The 17,529-nt window shown below is 43.1% G+C and overlaps 1 protein-coding gene across 1 annotated transcript in view; it reads right to left on the reverse strand.

The window, feature by feature from the left end:
* TTN (titin) overlaps positions 1-17,529 on the reverse strand; it is a 269,499-nt gene that overhangs the window by 32,112 nt on the left and 219,858 nt on the right. The window contains exon 278 of the mRNA XM_054562536.1: positions 365-17,470. Within this exon, the coding sequence (XP_054418511.1) occupies positions 365-17,470 (17,106 nt within the window). The remainder of the gene's footprint in view (positions 1-364; positions 17,471-17,529) is intronic.

The raw sequence follows: 17,529 nt of genomic DNA on the forward strand, positions 1-17,529 counted from the left end.
GTCAAATGACCATATTAAATGATAAAATTTATCTCAAATTTATCATGGGTATGAAATTGAGAAATTAGATGAACAGCCTTGTATGAATCTGTATCATACAATTTCTGCACATACATGCTATATAGGTAGTCAAATTCAATTAAACTTAAATTCAACATACATTATCCAATTCCAGCTATGTGAATTTCTACTTATACTTTTATCAACAAAAATGTTCTCTATTAGAGATTTCATTTTGTACTATAGTATGAATTGTTTGAGGTGTGAACCAAAGGCATTTAAGATAAACGGTAACTGGAATGATTTACACTATTCTAGGGAAATTAATATGAATTTGTTGATTTTCTTTGTTCTTAAAACATACCTGTTATTTTTACTCCTTCCTGTGTTTCAGCCGGTGCACCAACACCAAACTCATTTTCTCCAAAGACTCTGAAGTAGTAAATTGCTCCTTCTTGTAAGTTGTTAATTTTGTAGGAGAGGCGGTTGCAGTTGTTGGTTACAGAGACCCATGCTTTCTTACTGGCCTCACGTTTTTCAATGTGGTAATTCCTCACTGGTGCTCCACCGTCATTTTCAGGAACATCCCAGGATAACACAGCAGACTCTTTGGTGACATCATGCACAGAAATATTGGCTGGAGGACCGGGGGAATCTAAAACTTTGACAACTAAGGTCAGTGAAGCAGCATTCAAATTATTCTGGATCGTTAATGTATATTTTCCAGAATCATTTCTGTTGGCATTTTCAATAGTCAGTGATGTACGAGAGTCTGTGGAATCAATAAAAGCTCGAGAGCGGAGGTCAGTGTCTGGCTTACTCCATGTGACACTGGGTACTGGTCTCCCTCGGAAAGGCACAGTCATGGTAAATGAGGCACCGGCCTTGACAATCAACGTCTTCCTCATTTCACTGTCAATATCAAATACAGGCTCTTCTTCTCTTTCCTTGGCTATCTGTGGATCAGAGCTTTCACTGGGATCACTAGCGCCCACCTTGTTGACAGATCTTACTCTGAAAACATATTCAGCTCCTGTTGTTAGTCCACTTATTGTATATTCTGTGCCTCTTAAGCTCTGAATGGCAGTTTTCCAGTCAGTTTCATCAGATATTTTGTATTCTACAGTGTATCCAGTTATTGGGGCCCCACCATCAAATAAAGGCTTAACCCAGCTAATAGTTATATTTGTCTTGCCCGAGTCTACAATTTTCGGTTTGGATGGAGGAGATGGTAAGAATACTGGATCTTCTGCCCGAATTAGGGGCGAGGTTTCACTTGGAAGGCTTAGGCCAGCAGCATTTTCTGCAAAAACCCGATATTCATATTCACATCCTTCCCGAAGTCCTGTGGATTTCACTCTCAGATCATAAACTGGTTTTTTGTTTACACGCACCCACCGTAGGCCGTTTTTCTCTCGCCTTTCAATTATATATCCAGAGATCTCACTGCCTCCGTCACTCTCAGGTCTTGCCCAGCAAAGTGTCATGAACTCTTTGGTCACAGATGTAATTTCCAAAGATGTGGGTGGACTTGGAACTGTAAATGGATCTAGTGCTTTGACAGCCACACTCTCTAAGGGCTCACCAACACCATATTTATTAACACCTGTTACTCTAAAGATGTATTCATTGCCTTTGAGTAACTTGGTTACTTTACAGGATGTTGTCCTTAATTCTCCTTCACATATTGTCCATGCAAGGCGGCTCGTTTCACGTTTTTCTACAATGTAATAGTCGATACTGGCGCCGCCATCTTCTTGGGGAGGTCCCCAGGAAAGAGAGCATTTCTCAGAGGTGAGGCCGTTTATTTCAAGTGGTCCTGCTGGTGGGCCAGGCTTATCAAGCACCTTGCAATTAACTGCCATAGACCGAGTTCCTGCAACATTCTTCAGTGTTAGTACATATTGCCCACTGTCTCGTCTGACACAGTCTTTCACTGTTAACAAAGTACTAAAGTCTGTTGAGACAATTTCTGTTCTTGCCCGTTCTTCAATTTCTACACCATCCTTGGCCCAGGAAACTACTGGCAGAGGTCGCCCTGCAATGTCTGCATTTATCTTAAGGACTTCTCCAGCTTTAACAACAATAACATCTCGGAACTTGACGTCCATCATAATTCTTGGAGCCTCGACATCATCTTTAACTGTAATAGGTCCTGTGGATTCAGACGGTTCACTAACTGAGTCAGCAGCATTCCTTGCAAAAACCCGGAATTCATAACGCTGATCTTCAGTAAGTTCAGTTACTTCAAAGTAGGTTTCTTGTACATTAGTAAAATTGCACTTCAGCCACCGACCATCTGGTAGTTCTCTGCGTTCAATAATGTATCCGGTGATCTTAGCTCCACCATCATAACGTGGTTTAGACCATTTAAGTGATACTGACTTCCTTGTGATATTTATGACCTCAGGTTGTCCAGGAGGGTCACAGGGATCTCGTGCAGCAACTGGTTCACAAGCCTTGCTGCATTTACCAATTCCAGCAATATTCTGAGCATATACACGATACTCATACATCAGTCCTTCATCAAGGCCAGAGACTTTCATCTGAGTATTGGGGATGAGAATTTTATTTGCTTTTGACCAAAGAATGCTGCTTCTTTCTTTATACTCAAGGTGATAGCCAATTACTTGACTTCCCCCATCATTAACTGGTACTTGCCAGCTGACAAGCATGGTTGATTTTGTGGCATGCACAACTTGAGGAGTACCAGGAGGCCCTGGTGGGCTGAATGGATACTCAGCAACAACAGCTGAAGATTCACTGTAGGAGCTCTTTCCATAACGGTTTTCTGCACAAACGCGGAACTGATACTCACTTCCTGTTGTCAGACGCACTATTTTAATGGATGTTCTCGCAACTGCTTGTGAAACTACATGCCATGCTGTAGACGTGGTTTCTCTCTTTTCAACGATGTAATTGCTAATTTGGCAGCCACCGTCATATTCTGGCGGGTTCCAAGAAATGGTTATATTGTCACAACTAACCTCATCAATACGTATAGGTCCTGGAGGTCCTGGTTTGTCAAGGACAATTACTGTAATAGGAACTGTTATGGATCCAGCACTGTTTGAAACACATAATTCATAAGTTCCAACATCTTCCCTTGAGGCTTCCTTAATAGAAAGTGATGTTACAGTCTTTGAAGAAGAAATATTGACTCTAGTTGTCTCCTTAAGAGTCTGACCATCTTTCTTCCAGCTTATAGTAGCTTGAGGTCTTCCTTTGAAGGGAACATCAATCTTAAGTTGGTCTTTAGCCTTTACATTGAAAGTATTGAAAGGAAGCTCAACTGAAGGCTTTATTTCAATGTCCCTAGCAATCACTGGCACTCCAAGTTGTCTTGGATCACTTCTTCCTTTTTCATTAACTGCAGCCACCCTGAAGACATATTCTTCTCCTGCAGTCAGGCCAGATATAGTTGCTTCTAGAGTCTTAACTTGTGTGCAGGTGCTCCATTTTTCACTCCCTTTAGTCTGCATTTCAACTACATAACCAGTAATTTTGCTGCCACCGTCACTTTCTGGTTTTTCCCACTTAATCGTAGCTGTGTTACGGGTCACGTCGATAAGAGTTACTCTTCCAGGAGGCAGGGGTGGTTCAGAAACTTTAATGGGTTCAGTTGTTTCAGCTGGCAAGCCAATCCCATATTCATTGGAAGCCAAGACTCGGAAGTAGTAAGAACATCCTTCTTGTAGATTTTCGATTTTAAAAGTGTTCTTAGTGCAATTGTTTGTCACAGTAGCATATGCTTTTCGTGTAGCTTCTCGTTTTTCAACGATGTAGTTGGTAATCTTCGCTCCTCCATCAATAAGTGGTGGTTCCCAAGACAATGTCACTGAGTCTTTCTTTACTTCTCTAACAGTCAAATTCACAGGGGCACTTGGTGAGTCAAGAACTCTGACATTAACAAAAGCTGTTTTGGACCCACTGTTATTTTCTAGTGTCAGATTGTACCGACCGCTGTCAAATCTGGTAACATTATCAATGACCAACATCGTATATGAGCTGGTCACCTCAATCTGGGCCCTCTCAGTGAGAATGGCATCAGCCTTTTCCCATTTAACTTCAGGTTCCGGTCGACCTTTGATGGTGACGAATAAGCGTAAAGTAGTACTTGCACGCAGAATGACCACCTTTCTGAGATCGGCATCAAGTTCTATGTCTGGTGGCTCAAGCCGATCTTGAGCAACAACTGAACCAGGTATAGTAGCAGGTTCACCTACACCTTCAGAATTGATGGCACAAATACGGAAATTATATTCAGTGTTTTCTTTAAGCTCAGTCACTGTGAACTGCCTTCCTTGTAATCCTGTTGGTGGAGTGCAAGTTGTCCATTCATCACCACTGGCTTCTTTGACTTCAATGACATAACCTTTAACAGGTGCACCACCATCATAAATGGGCTTATTCCATGCCAGAGAGACAGAAGATCTGGAAGTGTCAGTCACTTTTGGATTACTTGGTGGACCTGGTGGATACAGAGCATCACATGCACGATAGAAAACAGATGGCTCACTAGGTTCACCCACACCAGCTGCATTTTCAGCAGCAACTCTGAATTCATAGGAATGACCTTCGGTAAGACCAGTTACCCTCAATCGGAGATCTGTTAGTGTTTTCTTGTTGCACTTGACCCATCTAATGCCTTCCTTATCTCGTTTTTCAAGGATATAACCCTCAATTTCAGCACCTCCATCGTCCACTGGGCGTGCCCATGTTACTACCATAGAATCCTTGGTGATTGCTGAGGCTTCAGGTGGTGAAGGAGGACCTGGTGGTTTGTAAGGATTACAGGCTACAACAGGCTCAGATTCCAAAGGCTCTCCAATTCCATATTTATTCACAGCCATGACACGGAAAATGTACTCATTACCAGGAAGAAGTTTAGTGACTTTGTAGTTAAGGGCCTGTACCTCAGTTGAAACCTGGGTCCAGGAAAGTCTGCTCGTCTCTCTCTTTTCAATGATGTAATGTGAAATACTAGCACCACCATCTTGTAAAGGTGGGTTCCATGCCAGGTAACATTTTTCTGCAGTGACCCCAGAAACTTTGAGAGGCCCTTCAGGAGGCCCTGGCCTGTCAAGTACCTTTACAGTGATTGGTATAGACTTTGTGCCACCAACATTGCTCAGTTTCAGAATATATTGTCCTCCATCAGTGCGTACACAGTCTTTGACAACAAGAGTTGTTTTCTCAAGAGTAGACTTGATTTCCATTCTAGCAGCTGTTTCTTCAAGCTCTTTTCCATCTTTTGACCAAAAAACATCAGGTATAGGTTTGCCGCGGATATCAGCTTCCAGGACAAAAGTCTCTCCTGCATGAACAACGATGACATCCCTGTATTTTGGATCCAGTGAGGCATTTGGTGCATCAATTTCATCTCTGGCAGTAATGGCACCAGTGCTCTCGGATGGTTCGCTAAAGTTGCCAGCTGCATTTCTTGCAATTACTCTAAATTCATACCTTTGGTCTTCTACAAGTCCACTCACTGTGAATTCAGTCTCTAACACATTGGTAAAGCTGGCTTTCATCCAACGGCCATCAGGGAGATCTTTCTTTTCTACAATGTACCCGGTTATTTTGCTGCCACCATCATAGGCAGGCTTCTTCCACTTCAGTGTGACACTGTTTCTTGTAATAACAATGGCTTCAGGGCGACCAGGTGGGTCACATGGATCACGAGCAACAAAGCATTCTGACACTTTGCTGGGCTTGCCGATGCCAACAATATTTTCAGCAGAAACTTTGAACTCATACTCAAGGCCTTCATCAAGCCCAGTTGTTTTGAATTTGGTATCTTGTATGGGAGTCTTATTTAATTTGAGCCATAAGATGCTGTTCTTTTCTTTCTGTTCAAGATGGTAGCCAATAACTCTGCTGCCTCCATCATTAACTGGCTCATGCCATTGAACAAGCATTTGATCTTTGGAGACTGATGTCACAAAAGGAGTTCCAGGTGGCCCAGGTACTTTATATGGATATTGTACAATAACTGGTTTAGAATCCAGAGGGGTACTTTTTCCATACCTGTTTTCTGCAAAAATTCTAAATTGGTACTCTGTGCCTGTTTTCAGTTTGGTTACTTTAATTGTGGTTCTTGCAACTGTTGCTGATACCATCTGCCAAGTGGTGGTGGTTGTATCTCGCTTCTCTACAATGTAGTTGCTTATTTGGCAGCCACCAGTATAGGCTGGAGGTTCCCAAGATATGACCACAAAGTCTGCACTAACTTCATCGAACCGAACTGGTCCAACTGGAGGTCCAGGCTTTTCCAAAACGATAATGCTGAGATTTTCTGTTGCCGCACCTGCACTATTTGTTGCCGTTACGGTGTATTTTCCAAAGTCATCTTTGCTACTTTCTTTAATGTGCAAAACAGTTGAAGTAGCTGTTTCCTCAATATTCACTCTTGTTGTCTGTTTAAGAGGCTCACCATCTTTGACCCATGAAATTGTAGGTCTTGGTCGGCCAATAACTGGAATTTCGATTTTAAGATCCTCTCCAGCTTGGACACTATATGTGTTAAATGGTAACTTCAGACTAGGCTGTATAGTCAAGTCCTTGGCTATGACAGGAACACCAAGCACTCTTGGATCACTCTTTCCTTTCTCGTTGTAAGCCTTGACACGGAACTGGTACTCTTGTCCGGAACTCAAGCCGGTAACAACTGCACTGCAGACTTTGGATTCAGCCACAATGCTCCATTTTTCAGTTCCCTTTGACTGCATTTCCACAACATACCCCAGGATTCTGCTGCCACCATCATACTCAGGTTTCTCCCACATAAGTGATGCACTGGTTTGGGACACATCAGTGAGTGTAACCTTTCCTGGAGGGGAAGGAGGTTCAGCAGCTTTCACAGCATCAACAGTTTCCACTGGAACACCAACTCCAAATTCATTTTCAGCCATCACTCTGAAGTAATAAATGGCTCCTTCTGTAAGATTCTCAACTTTAAAGCTTGTTTTGCTGCATTTACTGCTCACATTAGCATATGCTTTTCTGGTTGACTCACGTTTGTCAATAACATAGTTCTTGACCTTTGCCCCTCCATCAATGATGGGTGGTTCCCATACCAGGATGACAGAATCTTTTTTCACTTCTTTGACTGCCAAATTCTGTGGTGGTCCTGGGGTATCTAGGACTTTCACAGTTACAAAAGCAGATTTAGAGCCACTGCTGTTTTCCAGCTTGAGGATATATTTTCCAGCGTCATTTCTATCGCAGTTATCTATTGATAGTTGGGTATAGTTTATTCCCTTTTCAATTTGAACCTTATCTGTGAATTCACCTTCCTCTCGAGACCAAGTGATTTCAGGTGTTGGACGGCCTTTGAATGGAATGTGAATTCTAGCTGATCCTCCAGCTCTTACAACAATCCCTTTCCTTAATTCAGAATCAAGGTCAAGTTCAGGTGCTTCAAGTTTATCTTCTGGCTTCACAGTACCAGGAACTGATGTAGCCTCACCTAAACCAACTTTATTGAGGGCACAGACCCGTATTTTATATTCTTGGTGTTCAGTGAGTTTTGCAATTTCAAATCGAGTGGCTTTCAGTCCAGTTGGTGGAGTAACTATTTGCCATTCTTCTTCATCTGCTTTACAAAGTTCTACCACATATCCCAGGATCTCACTGCCACCATCATAGATGGGCTTACCCCAGGCAACTGTAATTGAATTTTTAGTGGTGTCTACAGCGTGTGCATTGGTGGGTGGGCCAGGCTTAAACACAGGATCGCAGGCCTTATAATAAACTGTCGCTGGACTTGGTTCTCCGACTCCAGCAGCATTTTCTGCAGAGACTCGGAATTCGTACTCATGATCTTCTGTTAATCCTGTTACTCTTAGACGCAAATCTGTAATGCGGCGTTTATTACATTTTATCCACCTAATGCCACTTCTGTCTCTTTTCTCTACTATGTAGCCAATAATCTCACTTCCACCATCACTGTCTGGACGGTTCCAACAGACGGTCATGGAGTCCTTGGCAATGTTGGTGACTTCCAAGCTTTTTGGTGGTCCAGGAAGCACAAATGGGTTTTTCATTAGTACTGGTGCAGATTCCAAAGGCTCTCCCACACCATATTTGTTGACAGCCATTATCCGGAAAATATATTCATTTCCCTCTAAGAGTTTGGTTACTTTCAGAGAATTGGTCACAACTTCTGAAGCAACAACAGTCCAGGCAAGTCGACTTGTTTCTCTCCTTTCAACGACATAGTGAGAAATGTCACTGCCACCGTCTTGGAGTGGTGGAGACCATGTTAAAGTGCACTTTTCGGCAGTGACTCCGGTTACCTGGACTGGCCCTTCTGGAGGTCCTGGTCTATCTAATACTTTCACATTTACTGGGAATGACTTAGAACCTGCCACATTGGAAGCTCTTAAAATATACTGCCCACCATCGATTCTAATGGCATCTTTTACAATAAGTAAAGCCTTGAAATCTGTGTTTTTAATTTCACATCTAGCAGATTCTTCAATTTCTTTATCTCCTCTTAACCACTCAATGGTCGGCAGGGGCTTTCCGTGGACATCAGCCTCAAGCCTGAATGTTTCTCCAGCATTTACCACAATTGTGTCTCTGAATTTTGGATCCATTGAAATTCTTGGGAGTTCAACCTCATCCTTAGCTGTTATTGGTCCAGTACTGTCAGAAGGTTTACTTAGTGTACCAGCTGCATTCTTCGCAATGACTCTGAATTCGTATCTTTGATCTTCAGTAAGACCTGACACAGTAAATTGAGTTTCAGTGACATTTGTGAAACTGGCTTTCATCCAACGACCCTCAGGCAAATCACGTTTCTCTACGATGTAACCCGTAATCATACTTCCACCATCATATACAGGTTTGGTCCATTGTAAAGTGATTTCATTTCTTTTAACAATAATTGCTTCTGGGGTTCCTGGTGGGTCACAGGGATCTCTCGCTACATAGCACTCAGAATTCTTGCTTGCTTTGCCTACACCAACAATATTTTCGGCATAAACTCTGAATTCATATTCAATGCCTTCTTCAAGGTTGATTGCTTTAAACTGGGTGTCATGAATAATAGTTTTGTTGACTTTTGTCCACAAAATACTATTTCTTTCCTTTCTTTCAAGGTGATAACCTATGATCGGGCTTCCCCCGTTATTGACTGGCTCATGCCACTGTACGACCATGGAGTCTTTGGAAATGGCTGTGACGAATGGTGTGCCTGGAGGGCCTGGTTCTTTGTAGGGATATTGAGCTACAATTGCATCAGACTCCAAGGCAAAGCTTTGTCCGTATCTGTTTTCAGCAAAAATTCTGAATTGATATTCTGTACCAGTTTTCAGTTTGGTCACTTTGAGTGTAGTTCTGGCAACAGTAGCAGAAACAGTATCCCATACGGTGGTGGTTGTATCTCTTTTCTGAACAATGTAGTTGGTGATCTGGCAGCCCCCAGTATATAATGGAGGGTTCCAAGATAATGTAATACTTTCAGCACTGACATCATCAAATTTAACAGGACCTTTGGGAGGATCTGGTTTATCTAGAGTTATAATTTCGATGGATGCTGTTTTCTGACCAACAACATTAGCAACTGTGATTCCATAATGGCCACCATCATCCTTATGAGTTTCTTTAATACTGAGTACAGTGAGGTCAGGTGAATCAGTAACATTGATTCTTGTAGTCTGCTTCAGTGAAACACCATCTTTAGTCCATGTAATGGTTGGCTTAGGACGTCCAGAAATTGGCACTTCTATTTTCAGATCTTGTCCAACCTGTACACTGTAACTGTTGAATGCAGGTCTTACATCTGGCTCAATGACCAGATCTTTGGCAACTATTGGAACTGCAAGAGACCTAGGATCACTTCTCCCCTTTTCATTGACAGCAACAACTCTAAAAAGATATTCTTCTCCCTGAGTTAGGTTGGTAATTACTGCTTCAAGAGACTTGACTCGAGCACACTCTGACCACTTCTCACTCTGTTTGGCTTGCATCTCCACAATGTACTGAATGATTTTACTGCCACCATCATGTTCAGGCTTTGTCCAACTCAAGGAGACACTGTTTCGAGTGACATCATCCACAGTTATTTTCCCTGGAGGTTGTGGGACTTCTGCAACCTTAATAGGATCAGCAGTGCGGGCGGGAAGGCCAATACCGTACTCATTCTCAGCTGTGACTCTAAAGTAATAGCTGCAACCTTCTTGGAGTTGATCAATTTTCCAAGAATTCTTATGACAATTTGTTACAACCGCAGCATACGATTTTCTTGTGGCTTCACGTTTCTCAACAATGTAATTTTTGATTTTGGATCCACCGTCCAACAAAGGAGGTTCCCATGTAATTGATACTGAGTCTTTAGTGATTTCTGTGACCTTCAAGTTAACAGGTGGACTTGGTGTGTCCAGGACTCTCACAGTAACAAAGGCAGACTTTGTTCCACTGCTATTTTCTAAGGTGAGAGTATATTTTCCACTATCATATCGGTTGACATTATCAAGAACAAGAGAGGTGAAACTGCTAGTGATGTCAATTATAGCTGCATCTCGGATTTCACCATCCATCTTCCCCCACTTAACTTCTGGTGTAGGACGACCTCTAATAGGAACGAATAACCTTAAGGAGCCACCTGCCCTTATGTTTATAATTTTCCTCAGTTCTAGGTCAAGATCAATGTCTGGTGCTTCTAGTTTTTCTTCAACTATAACAGGGCCAGGGACATCCGCGTGTTCTCCAACACCAGCTTTATTAATAGCGCAGATGCGGAAGTTGTACTCATGCTTTTCCAAAAGCTTCTCTACTTCTATGTTTGTTTTATTGATGCCAGTTGGTGGAGTGCACATTGTCCATTCACCATCACTCACATCACACTTTTCAACAATGTATCCTTGGATTTCACAGCCACCGTCATATATTGGTTTGCTCCAAGAAAGGAAGACAGAAGATCTGGTAATATCTGTGACTTTGGGATTATTTGGAGGTCCTGGTTTATAAATAGGATCACAAGCCTTTTGGTAAGCGGAAGGTGGGCTTGGTTCACTAAGTCCAGCGGCGTTCTCGGCTGACACTCTGAATTCATAACTGTGATTTTCCATGAGTCCAGTTACCCTCAAGCGCAGTTCCCCAATCAAACGTTTGTGGCACCTTGTCCATCTAATGCCCTCTTTATCTCGTTTTTCAAGAACATATCCAAGAATTTCACTGCCACCATCAGAGGCTGGCCTTTCCCATACAACAATCATTGAGTCCTTGGTCACTGCTGTGATTTCTGGAGCCTTTGGTGCATCAGGTACTACAAATGGATTCTTAGCAATTACTGGCTCAGATTCAAGAGGTTCGCCAACACCGTATTTGTTTACAGCCATTATACGGAAAATATATTCATTGCCTTCAAGAAGCTTAGTAACCTTGCAGCTGAGAGTTTGCACATTGGCATCAACCACAGTCCAAACTAAGCGGCTGGTTTCTCTCCTCTCCACAATATAATTTATGATATCGCTCCCACCATCCTGCAGTGGGGGTTTCCAAGCCAGTGCACATTTTTCTGCTGTAACTCCTGTTATAACAACAGGCCCTTCAGGCGGTCCTGGTCTATCAAGAACTTTGACATTCACAGTAACTGATCTCTCTCCTGCAACGTTTTTGGCCTTCAGTATGTAATTTCCACTGTCAACACGCACTGCATCCTTTACACTGAGACTGGTGGCAAAGTCAGTGCTCTTTATTTCTAATCGAGCTGTATTTGAAAGCTCCTGATCTCCTTTTATCCACTGAGTAGTTGGTATTGGCTTGCCGTATATATCTGCATCAATCTTGAAAAATTCACCAGCATGAACCACAATTGTTTCTTTATATTTGGGATCCATACTTATTCGTGGTGGATCTACCTCATCTCTTGCTGTTATTGCTCCTGTGCTTTCTGATGGCTCACTCAACACTCCTGCAGCATTTCGAGCTATAACGCGGAACTCGTACCTGTGATCTTCAACAAGGCCAGTTACTTCAAATTGAGTGTCAATGACATTTGTAAAACTGGCTTTCATCCAACGGCCCTCGGGCAGTTCTTTCTTCTCAACAATATAACCAGTGATCTTGCTTCCACCATCATAAGCAGGTTTCTTCCACTGAAGAGTTACAGAATTCCGGGTGACAATGATTGCCTCTGGCCGCCCTGGTGGATCACATGGGTCACGGGCTACGTAGCACTCTGACACTTTACTTGGCTTGCCAATGCCTACAATGTTCTCAGCAGAGACTCTAAATTCATACTCAATGCCTTCCTCCAGGCCAGTTGTTTTAAACTTGGTTTGAGGAATAGGTGTTTTGTTCAGCTTCACCCAGAGGATGCTATTTCTTTCCTTGCGTTCTAGATGATAGCCAATGACTTTGCTTCCTCCATCACTGACTGGCTCATTCCAATGTACTTCCATGCTGTCCTTGGTGGAGAGCGTTACGAATGGTGTGCCAGGAGGACCAGGGACTTTGAATGGATACTGGGCCACAATAGGCTCTGAATTGAGGTAGGTACTCTTGCCATATCTGTTTTCAGCAGCAATCCTAAACTGATATTCACATCCAGTCTTTAATCTGCAAGCTTTTATTGTTGTCCTTGCAACCGTAGCTGACACAATTTGCCAGGTGGTTGTGGAAGTGTCCCGTTTTTCTACAATGTAATTATTGATAGAACTTCCACCATCATACTTAGGTGGGCCCCAGGAAAGAGTAATACTGTCAGCTGTCACTTCATCCATTTTAACTGGTCCAGTTGGAGGTCCTGGTTTGTCAAGAACAATAATGTTAAGAACTTCAGTAGCTTCACCAGCTGAGTTGGTCAGTTTAACTGTATAATGTCCAACATCTTCTCGGCAGGCTTCCTTTATCGTCAGTAATGAATTACTTTCTGTGCTCTCTGCATTTACTCTAGTTGTCTGCTTCAGTGGCACCTCATCTTTATGCCAGGTTACAGCTGGTGTAGGGCGTCCAATGAATGGAACATCAACTTTTAGGTCTTCCCCTGCCAGTACAGTGAAAGTATTGAATAGGAGTTTGAAGGCTGGTGGAATGACAAGATCTTTGGCAATTACGGGCACACTCAGTTGTCTAGGATCACTGATGCCCTTTTCATTCTGAGCTGAAACACGGAAAGAGTATTCTTCACCCTGAATTAATCCAGTTATAGTGGCTTCGGTGACTTTGACTGTGGCACATGTGACCCATTTGTCACTGCCTTTGCTTTGCATCTCTACAATATAGCCTAGAATTCGGCTGCCTCCGTCATGCTCCGGTTTCTCCCAAGAAAGCGACACGCTATTCCTTGTGACATCCACCAAAGTTATTTTTCCTGGAGGGAGAGGTCGTTCTGATGCTTTCACAGATTCTGCAGTTTCAGCAGGCAGCCCGATGCCATATTCGTTTTCAGCAAGAACCCTGAAATAGTAACTACAGCCTTCTTGAAGCTGGTCTACCTTCCAGGAAGTCTTGTGGCAATTGGTTGCAACAGTTGAATATGCTTTTCTTGTTGATTCCCGCTTTTCAACAATATAGTTCTTTATTTTTGAACCTCCATCAAGGAGAGGAGGCTCCCATGTCAATGTGACAGATGTCTTAGTGACCTCCTTTACCTTCAGATCCTGTGGAGGGCCTGGTGTATCTAGTACTCTGACGTTGACAAATGCAGATTTGCTGCCTGAGCTATTTTCTACAGTTAGTATGTATTTGCCACTGTCGAATCTGTTTACATTTCCAACAATAAGCAGGGTGTAAGAGCTTGTGGATTCAATGCTAGCTTTATCTAAAGATTCTCCGTGTTCTCGGGTCCACTTTACCTCGGGAGCAGGCCTTCCTTTGATTGGAACAAAAAGTCTCAGGGTACAACAGGCTCGTATAGTAACCACTTTGCGCAGGTCAGCATCCAGTTCAATCTCTGGAGGCAGCAGCCTGTCTTCAGCCTTTGGAGTTCCGGGGACAAGTGCAGGTTCCCCAATTCCTTCAGAATTCATGGCATAGATGCGGATTTTATATTCTTGATTCTCTATGAGGTTGGTGATGGTGTAGGAAGTTGCTTTGAGCCCAGCTGGTGGAGTGACAACCTGCCATTCATCTTCCTCTGGAAGGGCAATCTCAACCATATATCCAGTGATTTCTGAGCCACCATCATAGATAGGTTTATTCCAAGCAATTGAAATGGATGATCTGCTTGAATCCAGAACACGTGGGTTACCTGGTGGGCCGGGTTTAAACACAGCATCACAAGCCTTGTAAAATGGACTGGTAGAACTTGGTGCACTAATTCCAGCAGCGTTTTCTGCCATAATCCGGAACTCATATTCATGTCCTTCTGTCAGTCCAGACACTTTATATCTTAAATCAGTAACAGTTTTTTTGTTGCATTTCACCCAGCGTTGCCCAGCTTTATCACGCCGTTCCACAATGTAATTGATGATTTCACTTCCACCATCAGAGTCAGGATGTCCCCAGCAGACGACCATAGAATCTTTAGTAATAGTTGTAACTTCAGGGTTTTTAGGTGGATCAGGAGGTCCATAAGGATCTACTGCCAGCACAGGTTCTGATTCCAGTGGCTCTCCAACTCCATATTTATTTACTGCCATGACGCGGAATATATATTCATTGCCTTTCAAAAGCTTAGTGACCTTTAGTTTTGTTACTTGGAGTTCTGAGGCTACATTTGTCCATGCCAGTCTGCTGGTTTCACGTTTCTGGACTATATAATGATCAATTTTGGCACCTCCATCATCCAGTGGAGGCAACCAGGACAACACACATTTTTCTGATGTCACTTCAGATACGGCTAAAGGTCCTTCAGGTGGGCCTGGCCTATCAAGAACTTTGACATTGAAAATGTGTTTGGCAAAGCCCCCAGGATTAGTTGCTGTAAGGATATAGGCACCACCATCCCTTCTTGATGAATCCTTGTTTACCAGGTTAGTAGAGAAATCTGCAATTTTTATTTCTAATTTTCCTGTGCCTTCAATCTCCTTTCCATCTTTGGTCCATTCCATTGTCGGAGGTGGGCGACCTGAAACATCAGCTTCCAGCTTGAATGTTTCACCTGCTTTTAGTATAACTGTGTCCTTAAATTTAACATCCACTAGTATCCTTGGGGCTTCAATGTCATCCCTGCATGTGATTGCATCTGATGGCTCAGATGGTGGACTAATGGCACCCGCAGCATTTTTGGCAATCACACGGAACTCGTAGGCAGCATCTTCTGTTAGGCCACTGACTGTAAATTCATTCTCCAAAATGTTGCTGAAGTTGGCCTTCAGCCACCGTCCATTAGGAAGGTCTCTCTTTTCAACTACATAACTAGTAATTTTAAAGCCTCCAGTATATTCAGGCTTAGCCCACTTAAGTGTCACTGTGTGTCTAGTGATATTTAGAGGAACTGGTTTCCCTGGTGGGTCAATGGGATCCAAAGCAAGCACAGGTTCAGATGGCTTGCTCGGCTTGCTTTTGCCTGCCATGTTTTCTGCAATCACTCGGAATTCATAAGCAATACCATCTGTAAGTCCAGTTGATTTGAAAATGTTGCCTGGCACTAATGCTTTGCTCACAGTCTGCCAGAGAATACCATTTCGTTCTTTTCTTTCAATGTGATATCCTAAAATGGGGCTTCCACCATCAGAGAGAGGTTCATGCCAGCTAATTGTCATTGAGTCCTTGGTAACTGCAGTTACCTGAGGGGTACCAGGAGGCCCAGGAACCTTAAATGGATAGTTGGCAACTACAGATGCTGATGTGATGCCTGGTCCCACTCCGTATCTATTTTGAGCTTTTACCCGGAATTGATACTCCACTCCAGTAGTAAGGCGTGTGGCTTTATATGTAGTGCGTATGACGGTGCTTGCCAACTCAACCCATGTAGTACTGTCAGTCTGTCGCATTTCTACTACATAGTTGCTTATTGGTACACCTCCATCATTCTCAGGTGGATCCCAAGAGAAGGTTACAAAATCAGATGAAATTTCATCAAATTTGATCGGTCCAGTAGGTGGTCCTGGGATATCATGGACTTGAATGGTGATGACATCGCCAACCTCTCCTACAATGTTCCTTGCTGTTAACGGATAGGGTCCACTATCACTTCTCACACACTCATTGATATTTAAGATGGTTGAAGTCTCTGTATTTTCAAAGTTAACTCTCTGTGTCTGTTTAAGAAGTTGCTCTCCTTTTTTCCAAGTAACTGTGGGCTTTGGCCGACCTAGCACTGGAATTTCAACTTTGATGTTGTCACCAGCTCTGGCAATGACTAATTTCTGATAAATGCCACGGAGATCCAACTCTGGAAGCATTGTCTGCTCCTTCACAACGACGGGTCTGCTTTCTCTAGGGGCACTGCGCCCTGCGCTGTTCACTGCCATCACTTGGAAGGTGTATTCTTCCCCTTCGGTTAGATTTGTCACGACGTATTCTAACCCCTTCACAGTTGTAACGTGGGTCCACTGGTCAGAGCCTTTCCTTTGGGCTTCAATCACATAGCCAGTGATCTTACTGCCACCGTCGTGTTTTGGTTTAGGCCATGCCAGGCTGACTGTGCTCTTAGTTATGTCCATAATGTTCAGACTGTCTGGTGGTAACGGTGCTTCAGAGGCCTTTACGGGTTCTGTTGTTTCTCTTGGCTCACCAATTCCATACTCATTTTCTGCCATCACTCTGAAGAAGTATTCACATCCTTCAGACAAGCCAGTAACTTTATATGTGCACTTATGGCACTTAGTGGTGGCTGTGGAGTAAGATTTCCGCGTTGCTTCTCGTTTCTCCACAATATAGTTTGTTATACGTGAGCCCCCATCTACCAGGGGGAGGTCCCACTGCAGGGTGACACTGTCCATTGTAATGTCAGTAGGCCTTAGGTTAAGGACAGGGCCTGGTGTATCCAGGACTCTGACATTAACAAAGCCACTCTTCTTTCCGGCAGGGTTTTCAATAGTCATCACAAATTTTCCAGTGTCATATCGGTTACATTCTGGGATAATCAGGAGAGTAAATGATTCTGTGTTTTCAATGTTTGCTCGGTTTTTAAGGTTGATATCATCTTTGGTCCATGTCACTTCAGGAGCAGGACGACCTTTGATTGGCACAAATATTCTAATACTGAGTCCTGCTCTAACAACAAGTGTTCTTCGAAGCTCTGCATCTAGTTCAAAATCAGGAGCCATTTCCCTTTCTACAATTTCAACATCTGGAATCACTGCTGGCTCCCCAACACCTGCATCATTGATGGCACTGATTCTAAAATTGTATTTTTCTTTTGTCTGAAGATCAGGGACAACAAACTCAGTGATTCGGAGGGCAGTTCCTGTTGTGTCTTTTACCCAGGCCTCCTCTCCTACTTTTTGATGCTCTACGACATAGCCAGTGATTTCAAGTCCACCATCATAATGAGGCTTGCCCCATGCTAAAGAAGCAGACTTCTTTGTCGTATCAGTGACACGTGCATTTGAAGGTGGTCCTGGAGGATCTACAAGGAAACCAAGACACAAAAATATATATTAAGAGTTTGGTTTTTGGACAAATTAT

The sequence above is a fragment of the Pteronotus mesoamericanus genome, unplaced genomic scaffold, assembly GCF_021234165.1.
Source record: "Pteronotus mesoamericanus isolate MK-2021 breed Mesoamerican mustached bat unplaced genomic scaffold, CSHL_Meso_final scaffold_651, whole genome shotgun sequence".
NCBI lineage: Eukaryota > Metazoa > Chordata > Mammalia > Chiroptera > Mormoopidae > Pteronotus > Pteronotus mesoamericanus.